Source organism: Schistocerca cancellata, chromosome 5 (assembly GCF_023864275.1).
Source record: "Schistocerca cancellata isolate TAMUIC-IGC-003103 chromosome 5, iqSchCanc2.1, whole genome shotgun sequence".
NCBI classification, from domain to species: domain Eukaryota; kingdom Metazoa; phylum Arthropoda; class Insecta; order Orthoptera; family Acrididae; genus Schistocerca; species Schistocerca cancellata.
In genome coordinates, this window is record NC_064630.1 from 115654148 (window position 1) to 115678040 (window position 23893).

The 23893-nt window shown below is 44.1% G+C and overlaps 1 protein-coding gene across 1 annotated transcript in view; it reads right to left on the reverse strand.

Moving 5' to 3' along the window:
* LOC126188388 (hemicentin-2-like) overlaps positions 1-23893 on the reverse strand; it is a 761121-nt gene that overhangs the window by 80034 nt on the left and 657194 nt on the right. Inside the window, exon 13 of the mRNA XM_049929988.1 lies at positions 21841-22043. Coding sequence (XP_049785945.1) covers positions 21841-22043 — 203 coding nt within the window. The remainder of the gene's footprint in view (positions 1-21840; positions 22044-23893) is intronic.

The window sequence follows — 23893 nt, forward strand, 5'->3', positions numbered from 1 at the left end:
TATTCAGGGATGGTCATTTTAAAGATATTTTAGCACGTCATCAATATGACTACCGTGGTATGCTTTTCGTGGTGTTAAAATAGGCTACGGTATTGAGCCTCGTGGTCTTTTGGCGCCCTGTAGAAGTATCTGGTGAGACCTGTATAGTTCAAATGTTGAAATGTGTGTGAATACCTAAGGGGCCAAACTGCTAAGATCATCGGTCCCTAGACATATATACTAGTTAAACTAACTTGTGCTAAGAACAGCACACACACCCATGCCCGAGGGAGGACACCAACCTCCGCCGGAAGGGGCCGCGTAATCTGTGACATGGCGCCTCTAACCGCGTGATCGCAGCGGGCGGCCTGCGTCGTGTTCGGGCGAGAACTGAGATTGTCTTCTGGGTGGCATCCACGCAGGGCCGATACAACACTTTGAAATTTTTCGGATGGTAGAGTCTGTGCAATACCAGTGGAAGATTTCACGCTGCTTTCGAATCATGTATGCAAGTAGAGAACTATATCGTGGGATGAGTTTTTATTTCGTGATGAGCTTTGGCGGACGGTAAGTCTGCGTTTTACAGCAAAAAGTAGGCAGAACTTGGGCTTAGGTTTCACTATCGAAAGAAGTGAAGGAACGAAGATTAGGGTTTAACGTCCCATCGACAATGAGGTCATTAGCTCGGACTGGTTCGAGGATGGAGAAGGAGTTCGGCTGCACCCTTTCAAAGGAACCACCTAGGCAATTGCCTGGAGTGATTTAGGAAAATTATGGAAAACCTAAATCAGGATAGCGGGACGCGGATTTGAATTTTCGTCCTCCCGTATGCGAGCCCAGTGTGCTATCCACTGCTTCCCATCTCTCTGTCCATTACCTCCTTCTTCTTCTATGTGTTCGCCTCTTCCCCTTCCCTTTCTCTGTCCATCTCCTCCTCTCCTCTCTCTGTCCATCTCCACCTCTTCCATGTCTCTGTTTATTTCCTCCTCTGCCTTTGTCTGTTCTTCTCCTCCTTCCCCACCACTCTGTCCATCTCATCCTCCCCTTCTCTCTGTCAATCGCCTCCTCTTTTCCCTCTTAATACATCTCCTTCTTTCCTCTCTGTGTGTTAATTTCCCCCTCCCCTGCCTCTCTCCATCTCCTCCTCGTCCAGTCTTTGCCTATCTCCTCATTCCCCCTCTCTGTCTACCATCTTTTTTTCCCCATTATCTCTCCAGGTTCTCACACTCACTCCAATAGGAAGCTAACCGTTCTTACCCTTACAGTATTTCTTTCCTGATTGTAACTAATATGTGTACCAAATATTACTGACATTTTTTTTTTCTTCTAATAATTTCCGGGTATGCAGCCGGATCCCGTCGACATTCTGCCACGATATTTCGGCCCAGAGACGTCCGGCCATCATCAGGTGAGTACACAACTACTGAAGAGCCCAGGTGCAGTCGCGGTATTTATGCCGAATCTCGGCATAAATACCGCGACTGCACCTGGGCTCTTCAGTAGTTGTGTACTCACCTGATGATGGCCGGACGTCTCTGGGCCGAAATATCGTGGCAGAATGTCGACGGGATCCGGCTGCATACCCGGAAATTATTAGAAGAAGAAATACGCCGGGAAAATTTCAGAAGTCACATTACTGACATTGTTCCAAAGGCTTAGAATGACAAATTTAACATACTTCACGTGTATTTGTACACATATTTCACCTGGATATCTAGCGAATTTCCTCCTTAAGTTTTCATTTTTATGCAACTCAATGTTTTTGACGTATGTTCTCAACTACCTGCTATACAGTGACAAAATTTTGAGGGTATGTCCATTGGTACATGTGCCTAATTTCTGCGTAATGTTTTGTAAATAGAGTTAGTAGTAAAGAAGAATAAATTAAAACGTCATGCGTGATACAGCACTTTCAGACACATCTGAGTGCTTATCACGTCGCATCTCCGAACTATTGTCGTATAATGATATATTTTTGTAGGTACAGTCAGCAGCAAATGTGGTTACTGCCTGCGAAACATGTCGCGAACTGAGGTAGTTGGAAAGAGGCAATAAAACGTAACGCCCTGCATGATTCGGTACTTTTTCACTCCTTAATTGTTTATGACGTCATGTCTCCTGAACTAAGAGTCTTACAATGATGTAATCTTTATAGCACACTCAGTTCTGTATGTGAATATTGTCTGCAAAATATGTCACGAATGCTATTAGGTGTAAAGAAGTAATTAATTAAAACATCACGCTTCATGTGACAGCGAAAATGTAGTAAGTGACTAACATATTTCCTTACGTCATTTCCTTCGGATTGGTAGCGAGGAAAAGCTTAGTAAAGATTTGACATTATGTATAAAGTCAGTTGCCAGTCTGTAAGTGCTCTCGTTCTCAAATACTAGATGAGTAAAACATTGGGATTCTCGCGTCGTGGGCTACACTGCCTTTTCACCTCCACTCCTACTACTTTGATGGGTAGTTGGTTATAACCCTCACAGAGGATCTATACAAACAGTAAATGACATGATCACCAAACTAAACTAAACTACGTTCGAACAGGCCTCGGAAGGCCCAGAGGTGTCGACTAACAACCGTGTTATCCTCAGCCGATACGCAGCACTGGACACGGCTATGGAGGGGCATGTGGTCAGTACACCGCTCTCCTGGGCGTTGTCACTTTTCGTGACCGGAGCAGCTTCTTCTCATCAGGAAGCTCCTCGCTTTGCCTCACAGGGACCGAGTCCACCCCTCTTGCCAACAGCGCTCGGAACACACGGGTGGTCACCCGCCGGCCGGAATGACCGAGCGGTTCTAGGCGCTTCAGTCTGAAACCGCGCGACCACTATGGTCGCAGGTTCGATTCCTGCCTCGGGCGTGAATGTGTGTGATGTCCTTAGGTTAGTTAGGTTTAAGTAGTTCTAAGTTCTAGGGGGCTGATGACCTCAGATGTTAAGTGCCATAGTGCTCAGAGCCATTTGAGCCATTTTGATTTGATGGTCACTCATCCAAACGCTAGCCAAGCCCGACAACTCTTATCTTCGGTGATCGAACGGGAACTGGTGGTGCCTCTGCAGCAAGGCCGTCGGTGATATGAGTACCAATTTTGTTTGGAATTGCTCCATTGGTTTTGGAGCAGATATGTAAGATACATTCCTACATACACACTTACGTACACCCATTTTCATAATTTGTATGGATTTAATAGTGTTTAATCGATCCTCGCCTGGAGAAGCCTATCATAGACAGCTGGGGACGTTGTTAGGGCAGAAGCACGGCGGTGGACGAACACCACTGGGATTGTTGAGCCTCTTTCACTGGTCTGGAGTCCTAAAATCCTAGTACTCACTTCATAACACATACGAAAATGGCGGCTCTTTTGTCAAATAGGGGATGATGACTTACACTGTTCTGTTTGTGTTCAATAAAACGTAATAAATTCAAAACTGTGACCTTACAGGTATTGTTCAAAATGTCAACCACTATGATCACGGCAGTTTATACAGAGATGCACAATCGAATATGTTATACGCTCAAGTATCCACGACATTTTTGCCCTCTACAGTAAGGTAAAAACAATAGAGGAAAACAGAGACAGAAATACAACCACCAAATAATTGAGGAAGTAATTTGCAGCAGCTACTCTGAGACGAAAAGGTTGACACACGAGAGGAATTCGTGACGGGCAGCATCAAATCAGTCAGAAGACTGATTACTGACAAAATTCCCAAGAAATTAATGGAATTAATTCCGTATTTCCTCTAGGCCCGTAATATCCATAGCAATAAGCTCCAACAGAATATGAAATGGCAACTAGCTACAAGAGTGTATCAATCTATAGTAACCTGATTAGCCACTTCAAATGTTCCCAGAGGGAACCGTCCATTTGTGCCATGTCTGATGACCAAAATGGCCTTATAAGAGGACCTCCGCGAGCTATCCTCTGCTGTCCAAACTGTACATCTATGTCATTCGTAATAGCGGGTGCAATACGTATCAGGACCCTACTGTCTGACTGTCACCTTAGGAACTCGTGTAGGAACTGTAGAAAGGCATGTTGAAGGAATGTTTATTACACGACTTCACTCATTTTATCGGGATGTACGTAAGATTCCATCTCATAATGGTTAATAAAACAGCCTTATATGATCAGATCAAACGTGTATCGACAGGATGGACGTAACAGCGCGTGGGTTTTCTTTATCACAAACACGACTATTCTTACTGCAGAAAGTTCCTTTTCTACTAAACACCGCCGTTTCGTGTACAACACAACTACAGCCATATTGTGGTCATTTGAAAAGTGCTGTGGAAGGCATTCCACTGAACACGGGCTGTTCGTTCGTTGCACAATGTGTCGATGATACGGGCGCAAGTGTTGTGCAAGTTCATGTTTCTCAAAACAGAGGCTACTCTTGTATCAAAGCCCGAGAAATGTGTTGGCTACTAGTTCCACGACTGTCACCAATCATATGCTACTACATTCAGATGACAAAAGTCATGGGATACATCCTTTCCCTGGCGTAGTTCAGCAGCTCGATGTGTCATGGACTCAACAAGTCATTGTAAGTCCTCTGCTGAAATACTGAGCCAAGCTGCCCCTATAACCGTCCATTACGGTGAAAGTTTTACCGCTGTATGTTTTTTTGCACGAACTGACCTCTCTAGTGTGTCCCACATATGGTAGATGAGATTCATTTCGGGTGATCTAGGAGGCTACATCATTCGTTCTAACTGTTCAAAATTCTGTTCAAACCAGTTGCGAGGAATTGTGGCCCGGTAATATGGCGAATTGTCATCTCCAAGAATTCCATAATTATTTCGGAACAGGAAGTCCATGAATGGTGCCAAATGGTCTCCAGGTAGTCGAACATTACAATTTCCTATTATCATTTAATTTCGCCATCAGCCCTGTAATGGAGATGTTATTCTATTTTCACTACCAGATTCGGCATTCCACTATGCCAACTAAGACCCCTGCATAATAAAAAAGTATACATGTGGTGTATATCGGGGTGTCAAAACAAACTCTACAGAAAGTGACAGGTAATCATAAAAGCAGTTAAAGCTACAAAATTAAAGTACTCCCTTAAAACAAATCTCTGTGTACATCCAGCACAATAGAATAAAACGTATGTACATATCTGTTAGTCATGAGAATATTTAACATCACAGATTTACAAGAGAAATTGCAAAAACCCGGAAATGATCAGTACTATGCAGTGTACAATCAGGAGCTCCACCGAAAAAACTTTGTAATTTTTTTTCTTTTATCTCTTTTTTTTATTTTTTCACTTTTTTCATCCTGTATTATACCTATAGATGAGGAAACCCCTAGTTCATGCTCTATGGTGGTTATTGATATGACTAATTGGACAGAGAGGTTACTTTATTAGCTTTGTGCCAACGTTGCCTCACAGGGGTATTATGGTTAGCATGAGATGTCGTGCTTATTTTATTGCTGTATACGTATTAACGCAGAGAGGCTTGCTTCATGAAGCGTAACTTGACATAGCTTTTTGTAGAATGGTTGCTGTATTTTTATTGTCTCAGTTCCCTACCGATTTTATTATATGTGACATAGTAGTTACGTTACGATCACGCATTCTCTTTTGTCTCAGGTCAACACTAGTTCAGCACAGGAAATCCAATATTAACTTTAGATGTGTTACGTGTTAATACGGTTGTCTTAGCTTCTGTTAAATGGAATTGGGTGACAGTTGAGGAGTTAATGTTAGTAGTTATTGGTCCTCATTTACATTTCTCGGTATTAACCGAAGGTGTTGCCATAGTCTGATGATTGTTTACTTTTCATGGATCGATTTCAGTAATGGTGGAGCACTTTTGTGTTTCCTTTATTGCATAATTGACTAATACATTTGGATTAGATTAGAAATATAGGATTTCCTTTGTTGAACTAGTGTTGACCTGAGCTTGAATAGGTTACTGTATTGCATTTTAGTTTATTGGTGAACAGATGACGTCCTCTTTAAGCACACACCTGTTTTTCCTTCACATGATAGTCGTTGTCAGTGGGTGTTCCTATCATTAGTCCAGCGAGACTGTTTTGTGTAAGTGGTTTACATATAAGCTTAAACCGAACCCATCAAAGACCCAAGTGTGTGCTTTTCATTTGAGAAACAAGGACGCCACTCGCAATTTCAAAATGTTATAGTTGGGGGTTGAACTAGAACACTACCAGACTCCAAAATACCTAGAAGTGACACTCGAAAGATCCCTCACTTTCAAAGGGCACTGCATGAAATTCAAGTCGAAAGGTTCCACCAGGAACAATGTCCTACGGAAACTGGTCAGATCACAGTGGAGGTAGTCGACCTGAAACAATCTGAACATCTGCAATGGCTCTATGCTATTCTGCGGCAGAGTATGCCTGTCCTGTATGGTATGATTCAACTCATGCCAAACAGGTGGATGCAGCTCTTAACGAAATCTGTAGAACTATAACAGGTTGCTTTAAATCCACTCCTGTCAAATGGCTTTCGCACCTCGCAGAAATAGCATCACCACCGGTTTGAAGAGAGGTAGCTCCGGACAAGGAAAGAAAGGCAGTGGAACAGGAAACTACCCATCCTCTGCATGTGCATGAACCGCATCAGCAACGATGAAGTCAAGGAGGAGTTTCTTTCGGACATCAAAGTAACTTAGAACCACTGTTGAAAAAGCTAGGTTACAATTATGAAGGGCTACGACCTACCTTCCCCCCGGTTGGAAAAGAGTTGTTGAAGCTTTACCTCCAGATCATGACGAAGAGTGGACAACTCAGAAGTCCCTGAATTCACTGAGATCCGGAGTTGGAAGATCGGAACTTAACTTAACTGATCCAAATGATATTCGGGGTGACTGTGTAGAAGAACAGACAGTTTGGCACAGGCTTCGGTGTCGATTGTACAGAAGATGACCTTCAACAAGCAACAGAAAATGCACTGGAAGTGACCAAGTATTGGTCAAAAGTAATTTAATCAGAACTGTGTAAAATGTATGTACATCTACCTGCATGTTTCTGACACGAGAATAATAATCAAATAAGAGATCGATTTGAACTTTAATTAGGCGCGGTGGTTTTACGATTTTGGTTGCAAATACCTAGCTTCATTTCTTTGACGCTGCATATTTGCAGGCGTTATAGCAGTTTCACCGTGGTACAGTCGGTTCTGTGAGCAAGCTACGTAGTTTGTTAGCTACTCATTACATTATGTATTCCCCTTTGGCGTTCTCTGACATAACAATATTACCGATTTCACTTACCTAAAATAACCTAGTGATGAATTTGTCACATTAGTTTCCAGACATATGTCATTTCTGTGACTTATTTTAAATTTTTTGTCATTTTGGTGTTTTCTTTGGCTTATAGGTGTTACTTTTGTTGACATATATTTATGTAGCTGTGTATTAATTTAAGTTTTTATGTGTTTGAACTTTTTATTTCCGACAATCAACAGTTTTCACCTAAAATTTTATTGTCTACTATTCTTAGTGTGAATATTCTTTTTTTTACTTTTATTGTAACCCACGGACTTGATTGACTGTGGAATGTGAGCTCATACTCCTTGGGTGTTTCTGTCACTCTTTGTATCTCGCTATATAGCAGTCTACGCTGTTCGTATACAGCATGTTTTCATTATTGACCACAGTTTCGGTTTTTTGTTATCTTGCATGTTACTTTTATACTTAAGACAATGAAGTTTTCTGTTGGTTCCTTATGGTATGATTTGGTTTTATCTATTGTCAGCTACCACCTTTTAGCCACTTTAGTTTTTACACCCAAATTGGCACATTCCCCAGTTCACTTGTAGGAAATTCGGTGAATGCGTATGAGTAGGAGTCCGATAGTTTATCAGCCTTCCAGCGTTGTTCTTACTTCTCCTTACAGCTTATGAGAAATACTATGATGTTCTTGCCAGATAAGCGTTTTGGTGTTCGTGGAGTTTTATGTTGACCTGACGTTACTAATGAATTTTTGAGTTTATGGGCTACCATCGTCGGACATAATCGGCTTGTGACTCTATACATTTTTGGACTTGCATTAACACTTTCTTTCATTGCCTTCGGCTAGTCCATTACTGACCATGCTTTGAGTAGTATTGATCACTCTATGAAAACTTTATAATATAATTCTAGTTAATAGACTCTTTTTCGCACACAATTGGTGTCCGTTTGGTGCGCAAATACGCTACTCATTCGGTGGACTTGAACTTGGGTGATATGTTGGTCTTCTCACATTAACCTACCTTTTATCTTTTTCCATACCCACATTATCTATCGTGACACAACATGCTGTGGGTCTGTTATTATTTAGATGGATGCGTCATTTTATAGATAGGTCGTTATATCGCAGGGATATAGTATGACATTGTCGGTTGAGAACTTGGAGGTCTTCCCTTGGATAAGTAGGATTTGACATCCACGTTGATTTGTTGCACTGTTATAGTGGCGAACTGTTACCAGGATACCACATCATATCTTTTTATTTCGATTTGTTGTATATTTAGTGTACTCTTCACATTCTGTTTTTGTCTTAATATGTCGTATGCCGCTGGGTTTTGCGTCAAGTTGCATTTTGGATGCCGTGACAACTAATTATATTATGAGTTCTGATAGCACCTAGACCGCAAATATGCATATTATTGTAATTAACAGATTTCAGTGTGACTTTTTACTTAAAATGAGGATAGGTCCACTTATATGCTGGAGGTTTCCTCATCTATAAGATTTATGTAGGACTTTGTATTAAATAATAAATAAATAGAAAAAGGTAGAGGAGGAAAATGACAAGCGTTTTTCGGCGGAGCTCCTAATTGTGTAGTGTATAGTTCTCATCTATTGAATGTTTTTGTATGTTCTCTTGTTAATCCGGGATGTTAAATAGTTTCATGACTAACAAATATGTACGTATGTTTTATCCTATTGTGCTGGATGTACACAAAGATTTCTTTTAAGGCCACTACTTTCATTTTGTAGCTTTAAGTACTTTTATGATGACGCGTCACTTTCTGTAAAGCGTGCTTTGTACACCCTGATATACACTACAAATATAATTTTTTTTTATTATGCGTGGGCCTGAAGACGGAATAGTTGAATGCCGAAACCGGTAATCAAAATAAAATAACATCCCAATTACATGGCTCTTGGCGAATTTCTTTGATAATTACTTAGCCAGGTGATGTCCCCTGTTCATGATGGATCAACAGCGATTACCATTTCCCATCACTTCAGTTGATCCAGACGACCCAGTCTATTCCGTGTGAACATGACCCACGCCATTATGGAGCAACCACCAGCTTGCACAATGCCATGTGGACAATTTGAACCCATAGCTTCGTGGAGACTGCACTACACTGAAATCTACCATCAGCTCTTACCAACTGAAGTATGGACTCATTCGACCACGCCACCGTTTCCCAATCGTCTACGATTAAACCCACGTGGTGACGAGCCTTGGAGAGACGCTGCATGCGATGTCTTGACGTCTGCTGCTCTAGGCCATTAATTCCAAATTTCGCCGCACTATCTGAAAGGATACGTTCGAGGAACGTCTCACTTCGGTTTCTGCGGTTACTTTACACTCCAAACTAACGCCGCTGTTAACGGTTAAATGAAGGCCGTCGGCCACTACGTTCCCGTGGTGAGAGGTAACGCTTGACGTTTGGTATCCTTGACACATTCTTGATGTTATGGCTCTAGGAATATTGAATTCTCTAACAATTTCCTAAATGTAATCTTCCATGCATCTAGCTGCATTTACTATTCCGCATCCAAAGTCTGTAAATTCTCGTCGTGCGGCCGTAACCATGTCGGAAACCTTTTCACATGAATCACCTGAATACAATTGACAGCTCCACCAATGCACTACCCTTTCATACTATATGTACGCGATACAAGCGCCATGTGTATATGTCACCTCACTGTAATACTGAAAATGTACTGTGGCGTGCATTGCACAGCCTGTATCTTGCATTCGTACTCGGAAGGGCACGAGTGTATACTTGCAAACGTACTGTGGTGTGGTTCCCGTCGTAGAGAGAACAGTTGTGCATGGCGTCATTCTGTCGCCCTTCCACTGTATTCAATGAGATCAAACACGAAGTGCTTACCGGTCAACTCTTCGCCAGCACACTTATCCACACTACTGTGCATCACTGTTAACGTACAACCAAACAACCAATACCGCCGAAAAACACAGAAGAAGGACCGAAAAGAACTGAACGCAGGCTTGAGTGCGTACTGTGCACTATTGCTGTCAACGGCTAGCAAACACCAGGAGTGAATGGAGCAAGTTAGTTTCCAAACACGGCACATCGTATAATGACGACATTTTCACAGCTGTGCAAATAGGTGCAGGTACAAAGAGAACTGGTTGGCGGGCCGAGAGAGGGAGACGGGTGTTAGGAAAGCAAAGGGGTGGAGGGGGGGGCTACGAAAGCAAACGAAACGCAATTATTCGGTAACGAGCCACCGGAGAAGACAGGTCCCTTGTACCAAAATTGATTATTTGCACTAAGTTTGAATTCTTACTCTGGTTTGCCTTATAAGGGACACCATTGACCTCCCAATGCTCGGAACGGCACGAAACCTTGCTTAGACTAACACTCGATTATAAAAACAACAGTGGCCTGTGTCACTTCCACGCAAAACTTGGCACTTGTCTGATAGGGCCATTAGACGGTAGCATGTTGTTGCTGCACTAACAAGTGCTCGAGCTGCGTGAAAGGTATAGCTGTAGTAGGAATGTGTCTCTTGGAAAGTTCGAATGCGGATTACTGTGTTAACTGTGTACAGTGATAACACCAAGAGAATTATTCCTATTAACGTGGTCCGAGTATTAAGGGTAAAGTTGCGACATGTTGAATATGGAAATGTATTTTAGATCGATCATAGATAGTTCACGGTTATGTTATATAACACAATAATTGAGAAATATAATAGGGTTGACACAGAGATACATGATGGTGTGCTGGGCAGATATACTGATTTAAGAGAACAGGAAGAACCTGAACCTTAAGTTGGCTGTCAGAACAGTACACAACGATCTACTCCAGAGAAACGGAAACTGTCCGGTCAAAGTACTACAAACAATATCCACACAAACAGTCTAGGCCCAGTGTATTAGAAGATATTGGTGACAGCATACTAGAGAACATTTATAAAGACTATTACAATCATGGCTTCATTTCCTATAGCAAAATAATGAGGCTCTATAAGTGAATTAAAAGTACATCACATTGCAGAGTAATTCCTCATTATGTGTTTAACAAAAGGTGGACAGGAGGCCGTTACAGAGGAAACAAAATATCACATTTACAAACTATCAAAGAGCATGTAGTATCGTAATTTTATAGGGCAAGGAGCTACATTTCAATATTGGCACTTGTTAATGTTGGCAGTAGGAGCGTCTAAAATTGTTAGCTTGGATAATTTCAAAGTTTCGATTGCGTTTGTAGACAGTTTTTATGCTGAATACGGCATTTCATCCAGGCATATTACTACATTTGTCATGCATAAAGCCAGAGAAGATGATAACAGATACATCAGGAGGCACAAGAGTTTGTGAAAGCAGCGAACTTGTTTACGACTAAGCGTGGTGTGGAGGAAGGAAATGTTTGTAGCAGTGACCAGAGTCACTTCCAGTATGAAATGTCTTCGTCATCAACACTCTCTCGCAGAGGAGATAAAACTGCACATAGTGTGTTGGAGTTTGTAAAGAGCTCTACTACACAATTGATATGGCTTTATCAATGACAGGCAGACTAGTAAACAAGTTTTACTTATATTTTCAAGAGGCACAAGACACAAGGCACTTTCAGCGCCAATATTGCAAAGAGACGTGTAACAACCTGCCCACGAAACATTCATGTGGAGGCAAGCCAAAGTGGAAAATTGACTAAAGTACACGTGACACATTTTCTAAATTTAGTGCTTGGCGAACAGGTAAGAAGTGAAAAGGTCCTGTTGCTAATTGATTCCTGGTCAGGTCATACAGTTTGAACTCTTCTTGATGCAAGTTTTCTAAACAAAGATATTGTCATTGAAAACAACAAATTATTGCCAACCCCTTAATGTTTACTTCTCTTAGCGATCTAACCTCTGTTTGAGAAGGATTGTAGATTTTTGCAAGACTGCAATGTGTGAAAAGCACAAGTGAAGGTAAATGATCATTATTCATCATCACACTTCACTCTGTAATTTACAGTCAGATTCCTGGACCACAGTACACCGCCATGTAGCAATATGCTTGGCGGGTTATGACACTGACATACCCATATCATGATTTGAAACTGTAATTAGAGTGGTTTTTGATATTGGTATGCGAAAGTGATTTTAAATGTCAAAACGTGGCTTTAGTAACGTGTACATATTGTTCTCTTCCATTTTGTTTTAAGCACTTAGTCAAAATCCCGCATCTGCGCTCTGACGAGTAGTACAAGCGCTAAGAAGTGTGTAGGACATTTGTATTCTCCGCCGGCCGGTGCGACCGAGCGGTTCTAGGCGCTACAGTCTGGAACCGCGCGACCGCTGCGGTCGCAGGTTCGAATACTGCCTCGGGCATGGATGTGTGTGATGTCTTTAGGTTAGTTAGGTTTAAGTAGTTCTAAGTTCTAGGGGACTGATGACCTCAGAAGTTAAATCAAATAGTGCTCAGAGCCTTTTGCACCATTTGTATTCTCCGCTATTACACTGCTGGCCATTGAAATTGCTACACCAAGAAGAAATGCAGATGGTAAACGGGTATTCATTGGACAAATATATTATACTACAACTGACACGTGATTACATTTTCACGCAATTTGAGTGCATTCATCCTGAGAAATCAGTACCCAGAACAACCATCTCTGACCGTAATAACGTCCTTGATACGCCTGGGCAATTAGTCGGACAGAACTAGAATGGCGTTTACAGATACAGCTGCCTATGCAGCTTCAACACGATACCACAGTTCATCAAGAGTAGTGACTGGCGTATTGTGGCGAGCTAGTTGCTCGACCATCATTGACCAGACGTTTTCAGTTCGTGAGAGATCTGGAGAATGTGCTGGCCAGGGCAGCAGTCGAACATTTTCTGTGTCCAGAAAAGCCTCTACAGGACCTGCAACATGCGGTCGTGCATTATCCTGCTGAAATGTAGGGTTTCGCAGGGATCGATGAAGGGTAGAGCCACGGGTCGTAACACATCTGAAATGTAACGTCCACTGTTCAAAGTGCCGTCAATACGAACAAGAGGTGACCGAGACGTGTAACCAATGGCACCCCATACCGTCACGCCGGGTGATACGCCAGCATGGCGGTGACGAATAAAAGTTTCCTATGTGCGTTCACCGCGATGCCGCCAAACACGGAGACGACCAGCATGATGCTGTAAACAGAATCTGGATTCATCCGAAAAAATGACGTTTTGCCATTCGTGCACCCAGGTTCGTCGATGAGTACTCCATCGCTGGCGCTCCTGTCTGTGATGCAGCGTCCAGGATAACCGCAGTCATGGTCTCCGAGCTGATAGTCCATGCAGTTGCTAACGTCGTCCAGCTGTTCGTGCAGATCGTTGTTGTCTTCAAAACGTCCCCATCTGTTAGTCAGGGATCGAGACATGGCTGCACGATCCGTTACAGCCATGCGGATTAGATGCCTGTCATATCGACTGCTAGTGATACGAGGCCGTTGAGATCCAGCACGGCGTTCCGTGTTACCCTCCTCAACCTACCGATTCCATATTCTGCTAACAGTCATTGGATATCGACCAACGCGAGCAGCAATGTCGCGATACGATAAACCGCAATCGCGATAGGCTGCAATCAGACCTTTATCAAAGTCGGAAGCGTGATGGTACTCATTTCCCCTCCTTACACGAGGCATCACAACAACGTTTCACCAGGCAACGCCGGTCAACTGCTGTTTGTGTATGAGAAATCGGTTGGAAACTTTCCTCATGTTAGCACGTTATAGGTGTCACCATCGGCGCCAACCTTGTGTGAATGCTCTGAAAAGCTAATCATTTGCATATCACAGCATCCTCTTCCTGTCTGTTAAATTTCGCGTCTGTAGCACGTCACCTTCGTGGTGTAGCAATTTTAATGGCCAGTAGTGTATAATTAGTTGAAACGGAGGGTTTTTGGCGCTGTTAGTAGACAGTGTAATTATACATAGATTTTGAATCCTGTATAATTTCCCTCCTATCCCAGTGATATCTGGTTACTTTGTTTATCTTTGTTAAACTATCATTTGTTGTTGAACGCAGCATTTTGAATGGAAATGACCCACACCACACTTTTTTATGTTTGAGTGTTATTGTAAGCATTATTCTGGGAGTTCGAGGTCAAATGTATCCGTTCTTAGCACCCTCATTTCATTTAAAATTTCAACGTAGCGTCAATGTTGACAGTATCTTTTTCTACTAAATAAACTTGCTTCATTCACTCACGGTACTCTCTATTGACAACCTTAGTCCCCAATTTACACTTCCGCCTCAGCTTTGCATAACACTACTCGGATGTGTGTCGCGTTTATTTTTCAGCGATAGTAGTTGTACTTTAATGGTGATACACAGCAGTGTGGGTGAATGTGACGATGAAGGCACCCTGAATGTATCTCGTGTATGTATTTACTTGAAGCAATCGAGAAACGGCACACGCGCGCCGACATCACGCTATTTGGCCTATGTCCCAGGGTTTGTGCATTAATCTCTGTTTCGAGTTGCACGTCTGCGTGGTTACGTATTAAAGGACTGGAAATTTTGTGGTAAGTTTCTTTGGGAAAAAACTGCTGAGATCATCGGTACCTAGGGTTACAAACTACTTAATCTTACTTAAACTAACTTACGCTAAGGACAACACACACACCCATGTCTGAGTGAGGACTCGAACCTCCGACGGGGACAGCCACGCGAACCGTGGCAAGGCGCCCTAGACCTCATGGCTATCCCGCACGGCTGTTCTCTAAAGATATTTTCGCATAAAGAAAGGAAATATGAAAAAAGGAATAATTGTTATTTGCTTTACTAGCTGATCAAGTCGGCGTTTCCCGGCGTTTATTTATCTACATCTACAGCTACATCCATACTCCGCAAGCCACCTGACGGTGTGTGGCGGAGGGTACCTTCAGTACCTCTATCGGTTCTCCCTTCTATTCCAGTCTCGTATTGTTCGTGGAAAGAAGGATTGTCGGTATGCCTCTGTGTGGGCTCTAATCTCTCCGATTTTATCCTCATGGTCTCTTCGCGAGATATACGTAGGAGGGAGCAATATACTGCTTGACTCTTCGGTGAAGGTATGTTCTCGAAACTTTGACAAAAGCCTGTACCGAGCTACTGAGCGTCTCTCCTGCAGAGTCTTCCACTGGAGTTTATCTATCATCTCCGTAACGCTTTCGCGATTACTAAATGATCCTGTAACGAAGCGCGCTGCTCTCCGTTGGATCTTCTCTATGTCTTGTATCAACCCTATCTGGTACGGATCCCACACTGCTGAGCAGTATTCAAGCAGTGGGCGAACAAGCGTACTGTAACCTACTTCCTTTGTTTTCGGATTGCATTTCCTTAGGATTCTTCCAATGAATCTCAGTGTGGCATCTGCTTTACCGACAATCAACATTATATGATCATTCCATTTTAAATCACTCCTAATGCGTACTCCCAGATAATTTATGGTATTAACTGCTTCCAGTTACTGACCTGCTATTTTGTAGGTCTCACATTAGTTCATTTCTCTCTCCCTCCCCTGTCTGGCCATCTCCTTCTCTCTCCGCCAACTGTCCTTCGCCCATCACCTCACAGAATTCATTTTCACATAGTAAGTTATATGTGTACCAAGTTTGATTTAAATTATCCAGGGGCGCAGGAGTAGATGCTGAACAAATGCATATGTCTTGACAGGAAGACATGGTCCAAATAGGCCGTAATCTGTTTATTATCCGTACAAATGGCCAATTTCAACAGTGAGTATGCTACATAATTAAATGGCTCACATATACGTTGGGTTCTTTGCTATTTTAAACCAAACGACTCCAGAGATATGTTAAATGTCCCTGCAGCATTCAGCTGCGTATCTTGATCTTAGATCCCGGAAAAAATTCTGGCTCGCTGTAGGGCTAATTCTCACTATCTGGTTGACACAAGGAACAGCTGAAATACGAAATAAATTTCAGTCGAAATTTTCAAAAGGGTTCCAAGTCAAATAAAAACGGAAAATGGATACCAACGGGTCGTTTTCTAACTTTTTAATGTCACCACTTCTCATCCATGCTTCCTCCCCTGGTGATAATGAAGAATCTCACTCCAACAGTATTTTTTATACGAATAATAAGTCATCTGCCAAACAAATTTGGGTGAAACTGCTGAAGATGTTCCGCAGTTAGGCTTCGGTGTCGTCATCTTTCTATTCCCACGCATATGAAATATAGGGATTCTTAACCCCATGGTGTCCATTTCCAGTAGTAAACGTAAGTCAAACACCCGGTTCTTCAAAGAATCGACCTCTGCTGTATCAGACTGCTTCAAATTTATGAACATTTTACAACTGGGTTAATGTGTTATAATACGTTAGGCATGTAAGTGAGAAATAGTCTATTAAAGGTTTGAAATTACTCAATAAATGTAGTCCAGCTATTTGCGCGAAGTGCGTTACGCTGTTTTGTCACTCACACATGTTTTGAGAGTTAGGTGGTTCTTACCCCACAGTGCTTCTGAAAAAAACTAAACTCCGTCCGCACAGGCCTTGGAAGGTCCACCTTACCGACCGGCCGCCTTGTCATCCTCAGCCCACAGGGGTCCCCGGATGCAGATATGGCGGGGCATGTGGTCAGCAGACCGCTCTCCCGGCCGTATGTCAGTTTCCGACCCCGGAGCCGCTACTTCTCAATCAAGCAGCTCCTCAGTTTGCCTCACAAGGGCTGGCTGAGTGCTTCCCGCTTACCAACAGCACTCGGCAGACCGGATGGCCACCCATCGAAGTGCTAGCCCAGCCGGACAGCGCTTAACGTCGGTGGTCTGACGGGAACCGGCGTTACCATTGCGGCATGGATACTAGCCCACAGTGCTTCTAAATAGCGAGTAATCTGTGTACCACGTTTGTTTGAAATCGATTCACTAGCTTAAGAGGTGGTGTTGACCGTAAATACATTTATTTAAGAAACAGAGACCAACGGAAACCAACTCCTATCGGAGCACAAAAAAATGCGAATATTGTACTTCTGCATGCCAAAATTTTTTGGAAATAATTTTAAAGGTGCCGAGGAAGATAGAATGAGGCAGCTGGTACCCCACTTTCAAGAAACAAGAAGATATTCGCATTTTCTGTGCTCCGACAAGAGTATTCTTCTACTGGTTCCCTTATTTTTCCTGCTGCAGCAGGGCAGGTAAACTCATATGAAAAGAAGTGTATTCGTCAGTAAAACTTACAAGGGAAGGCCACGACGTTGGTATCATGGATTTACTTCAAACTTTGCACACATTTAGTAGGCCATTAAAACAACGCAATATGCAAGTAGTAAGGTGCACTACCATGAAAATTCCGAGAAATTTGCAAGGGACGTTTTACGCGTGCATTATGTAGCAGATTTACCTGTGCGCAGGTGCTGTATGTTACAGTTAATACTGGTCAAGTGGTTAGCATTCGAGCAACTTAAAACGAAAGTGTACGAGGAACGACTCGACTCCCCTTCAAGCTTTCATTTTTGTGGTACATGTGTAAATTCTATGATACTAATACTGGTCAAGTGGTTAGCATTCGACCTACTTAAAACGAAACTGTACGAGGGACGACTCGACACCCCTTCAAGCTTTCATTTTTGTGGTACATGTGTAAATTCTATGATACTAAAAAAATTTGCACCTAATACTAAAAAAATTTGCACCTATACTATTTTTTCATACCACATTAGCAATGTCTCACCGGTACGCAGTTTAACTGCCAAATGCGGCCTGCCTCTGCGTCTGCAGCTCTTAACGTCGAGGTGCAAAGTAGTTCCGGGTACCTTACCAGATTGTATGTATAAGGGACTTCGTAAATCATGTCAGGTATACACTTTCACGAAAAGTCTATGTATTTCTTCACCTACTTCCCGATAGTTATAAATATGCATCTCCTAATAATTAAATCTCGCTAAAAATAATAAATAGTCAAATAACATGACATACACTAAAACTTCATGTACATACACGTGGCCTTTTTAATTATATTACCTCTCAAATATCATACGAATTAATTAATATGACCACTGATGGGAAAATATAGATTAAAAATCATGTGAGGGCAGGAGTCGAGCCATGGCCTCAGAGACGTTAGTTTTTTGAAGCTCGATAGCTAACCACTTCTACACATGAACTCTCACAGCCAGCACCTACGCACAGATACACCCACTACATAATAGACGCTTAAAGCGTCTCCTGCGATTTTCTCGGAACTGCCAGAGTAATGCACCGTACTACTTCACCATTATGTTGTTTTAATGGCCTACTAAATATGTACAACGTTTGAAGTAAATCTGCGATCCCAATGTTGTGGACTCCCCTTGTTAGACAGTTTACTTTCTGAAACTGTAATAACGTAAAATTAATTTTGCACCTCAGACCGGATTTTACGTGCAAAATAATCCTACATGTGATTCAGTACTTCAACGTGGGGTTCCCCGTTAATGACCGATACATTTTACAGCATATTTCTCCCTGCTACGTCGCTTTATAATCTATATTTCCGCTTCACACAGGATTTAACGGGCGTACTTTGCAAGAGGGATAAGCTTTGTATCTCGGAAAATAAGAAAGATATGAAAAATATTACTAAGGTTATTCGAGATCAGGATCTTAGAAATACACTCCTGGAAATGGAAAAAAGAACGCATTGACACCGGTGTGTCAGACCCACCATACTTGCTCCGGACACTGCGAGAGGGCTGTACAAGCAATAATCACACGCACGGCACAGCGGACACACCAGGAACCGCGGTGTTGGCCGTCGAATGGCGCTAGCTGCGCAGCATTTGTGCACCGCCGCCGTCAGTGTCAGCCAGTTTGCCGTGGCATACGGAGCTCCATCGCAGTCTTTAACACTGGTAGCATGCCGCGACAGCGTGGACGTGAACCGTATGTGCAGTTGACGTACTTTGAGCGAGGGCGTATAGTGGGCATGCGGGAGGCCGGGTGGACGTACAACCGAATTACTCAACACGTGGGGCGTGAGGTCTCCACAGTACATCGATGTTGTCGCCAGTGGAAGGTGTACGTGCCCGTCGACCTGGGACCGGACCGCAGCGACGCACGGATGCATGCCAAGACCGTAGGATCCTACGCAGTGCCGTAGGGGACCGCACCGCCACTTCCCAGCAAATTAGGGACACTGTTGCTCCTGGGGTATCGGCGAGGACCATTCGCAACCGTCTCCATGAAGCTGGGCTACGGTCCCGCACACCGTTAGGCCGTCTTCCGCTCACGCCCCAACATCGTGCAGCCCGCCTCCAGTGGTGTCGCGACAGGCGTGAATGGAGGGACGAATGGAGACGTGTCGTCTTCAGCGATGAGAGTCGCTTCTGCCTTGGTGCCAATGATGGTCGTATGCGTGTTTGGCGCCGTGCAGGTGAGCGCCACAATCAGGACTGCATACGTCCGAGGCACACAGGGCCAACACCCGGCATCATGGTGTGGGGAGCGATCTCCTACACTGGCCGTACACCACTGGTGATCGTCGAGGGGACACTGAATAGTGCACGGTACATCCAAACCGTCATCGAACCCATCGTTCTACTATTCCTAGACCGGCAAGGGAACTTGCTGTTCCAACAGGACAATGCACGTCCGCATGTATCCCGTGCCACCCAGCGTGCTCTAGAAGGTGTAAGTCACATACCCTGGCCAGCAAGATCTCTGGATCTGTCACCCATTGAGCATGTTTGGGACTGGATGAAGCGTCGTCTCACGCGGTCTGCACGTCCAGCACGAACGCTGGTCCAACTGAGGCGCCAGGTGGAAATGGCATGGCAAGCCGTTCCACAGGACTACATCCAGCATCTCTACGATCGTCTCCATGGGAGAATAGCAGCCTGCATTGCTGCGAAAGGTGGATATACACTGTACTAGTGCCGACATTGTGCATGCTCTGTTGCCTGTGTCTATGTGCCTGTGGTTCTGTCAGTGTGATCATGTGATGTATGTGACCCCAGGAATGTGTCAATAAAGTTTCCCCTTCCTGGGACAATGAATTCACGGTGTTCTTACTTCAATTTCCAGGAGTGTACATGGTAAGAATTTCATCTGCTGTGAATAACTGTCTCGGAAACCGTGTATGGGTTTTGGCACCCAAAATCCAAGTTTTTGGTTGTTTCTTGATAACAAATGAAGATTTCTGAAAATAGGAAAAAGTCTTTTCTTGATAATAGCGTGGAGAATATTATCTTAAAAAGCAATACTCTGGCATTATTTATTATTTACGAGGGTTATTCGGAAATTAAAAAACGATCGGTCGCGATATGGTAACCACAGTGAAAATCCGATGACGTTTTGCACAGGTGTGTTTGGCTGGGACACTAATATTCCCCTCGGTCGCGTTGCGTTGTTCATTTTAGTTCTGAGCAAACAGAGAGCACATAAAGATACCTACAACAATGATACCTCACGCCAAGTACGAGGGCACGGTGAGATATTTCGTCTGAAGCAATGCGTATCTGTCGTGCCCTTTCTTCTTCAAGACAACTCTCAGCCACATTCTGCAGTGGCACTGAAGATGCCCCTGCATCGTTGTCAGTTGGAAATGTTTGATTACCCACAATACAACCCGAATTTTCTCCCTCTGAGTCTCATCTCTGATCACGTGAACCGCTGGCTATGAAGACAACATTTTGGCACAGACAAGTAGCTGTAGGCCAGCGCAGAGTATTTGCTGAAATCACTGGCGGCTGCCTTCTGTAACGAGGGTTCAAATTCAAATGGCTCTGAGCTCTATGGGACTTAATGTCTGATGTCATCAGTCCCATAGAACTTAGAACTACTTAAACCCAACTAACCTAAGGACATTACACACATCCATGCCCGAGGCAGGATTGGAACCTGCGACCGTAGTGGTCGCGCGGTTCGTGATTAAATCACCTACAACCGCTTGGCCACCCAGGCCGTCTATAACGTGGATATTGAAAAGTCGGTATAACGCTACGACGAACGTCTAAGTCGGATAGGCAAATAAAACAGTTTTGATTTTCACTGTGGTTTCCATTCCGCGACCTATCGTTCCTTACTTTGCGAATAGCCCTCGCAGATTACTCTTCATATCGGATTTTACGTCTAGGAATAGTGTAATTTGAACCTCTGTATCTTGGAAACGGATAATGACGTCTGGGTAATTCGAGATCAGGATCTTAGGGTTATGTCACCCATATGCTAGGCATAGCCGTCTTGTAATCCTCGGCTGCGTGGTGGTTCGCTAGTGACTGAAAAATACTGTGAAAAACTCTTCTTTTGAGTTTCCCCTAGGAACCGTGCATGAACTAATGGTGCCTATATACGGCACTGAAGCCCACCGTACAACACACCAAATTGCAAAACGAACCATCCGATTTGCTTCATTTATCTAAGCAGGAGGGGAGGATACTAACACTAATACCATCCTTCTGTTAGGTCTACCAATGGCACCTCGCCACAGAGCTATTCCAAACACTGTACCCCACCAGTTTGTCACCATCGGAACCCGAGGTATGAGCATCGGGAAATTCCACTTTTATACGCTGCGTTTTTGAATATATTGGGTATCCATGCTGTCGCATGCATACCGATTAGTCTGCAACGAACTTCCGTAGGCCAGGTGCCCCATTAACCCGAATTACTCAGAAAGTGTCCCGGAGCGACCTCCGCAGCTGGGGTGGTGGCCGTGCAGCTCTGACTCACCATGGCGAGGTCCCGCAGCGGCAGGCCGTTGCGCAGCGTGCAGAAGCCGGAGAAGGCGGCGGCGTCGGCGGCCGCGCAGTGCAGCGCCGGCTGTTGCAGCAGGCCGCACGGCGCCGCCCCCACCGCCGCCGGCGGCCCCGCGTCGATCGTCGACACGTGCTGCCGCCGCCGCGACGCCTCCTCCGCCCGCGCGTCGCACTCGGCTGTTGGCAAAGGCACACCTGTTGTCACAGCTCGCTCCCCGGTGGCGTCCAGTTGGGGATAGAGGGCAACCGGTCAACTGAACAGCAACGAAGGAGGGACGGAAGACCTGAAACTTGCTGGGAGATAAAAACTATCTGCCTAATCAGTATTCGAATCCGGTACCTTGCTTTTCGCCCTCTGTCCCATCTTCCAAACGTCACATATGTTCTTTTGCATACATTACCAGGTGCATTCAAGTTCTAAGGCCTCCGATTTTTTTTCTTATTAACTACTCACCTGAAATCGATGAAACTGGCGTTACTTCTCGACGTAATCGCCCTGCAGACGTACACATTTTTCACAACGATGACGCCATGATTCCATGGCAGCGGCGAAGGCTTCTTTATGAGTCTGTTTTGACCACTGGAAAATCGCTGAGGCAATAGCGGCACGGCTGATGAATGTGCGGCCACGGAAAAAAGCCAAAAGTCACTATGAGCCAGATCAGGTGAATAGGGAGCATGAGGAATCACTTCAAAGTTGTTATCACGAAGAAACTGTTGCGTAATGTTACCCCGATGTGCGGGTGCGTTGTCTTGGTGAAACAACACACGCGCAGCCCTTCCCGGACGTTTTTGTTGCAGTGCAGGAAGGAATTTGTTCTTCAAAACATTTTCGTAGGATGCACCTGTTACCGTAGTGCCATTTGGAACGCAATGGGTAAGGATTACGCCCTCGCTGTCCCAGAGCACGGACACCATCATTTTTTCAGCACTGGCGGTTACCCGAAATTTTTTTGGTGCCTGTGAAGCTGTGTGCTTCCATTGAGTTGACTGGCGCTTTGTTTCTGGATTGAAAAATGGCATCCACGTCTCATCCATTGTCACAACCGAGGAAAAGAAAGTCCGATTCATGGTGTCGTTGCGCGTCAACATTGCTCGGCAACATGCCACACGGGCAGCCATGTGGTCGTCCGTCAGCATTCGTGGCACCCACCTGGATGACTCTTTTCGCATTTTCAGGTCGTCATGCAGGATTGTGTGCACAGAACCCACAGAAATGCCAACTCTGGAGGCGATGTGTTCAAAAGTCATTCGGCGATCCCCCAAAACAATTCTCTCCACTTTCTCGATCATGACGTCAGACTGGCTTGTGCGAGCCCAAGGTTGTTTCGGTTTGTTGTCACACGATGTTCTGCCTTCATTAAACTGTCGCACCCCCGAACGCACTTTCGACACATTCATAATTCCATCACCACATGTCTCCTTCAACTGTCGATGAATTTCAATTGGTTTCACACCACGCAAATTCAGAAAACGAATGATTGCATGCTGTTCAAGTAAGGAAAACGTCGCCATTTTAAGTATTTAAAACAGTTCCCATTCTCGACGCTGGCGGTAAAATTCCATCTGCCGTACGGTGCTGCCATCTCTGGGACGTATTGACAATGATCGCGGCCTCATTTTAAAACCATGCGCATGTTTCTATCTCTTTCCAGTCCGGAGAAAAAAAGTCGGAGGCCTTAGAACTTGAATGCACCTCGTACAGGGGAAACACTTCTGCGAAGATGTTTCAGAACAACGACACTCCATAACAGACTCGAAGTGATACTGGGAACAGTCCCCGAGACCGTGGCTAAGCCATTTCTATGTGGTATTCTGGGTTGCTACACTCACAAATTATGCGGGACAACTTCTTTGAATTGAGATGCGAGAGGTAATGATCAATAAGTGATTTAACTTTTTACTTAGTTATGTAGAAACAAAGCCTCGTGGGATTAGCCGAGCGGTCTGAGGCGCTGCAGTCATGGACTATGCGGCTGATCCCGGTGGAGGTTCGAGTCCTCCCTCGGGCATGGGTGTGTGTGTTT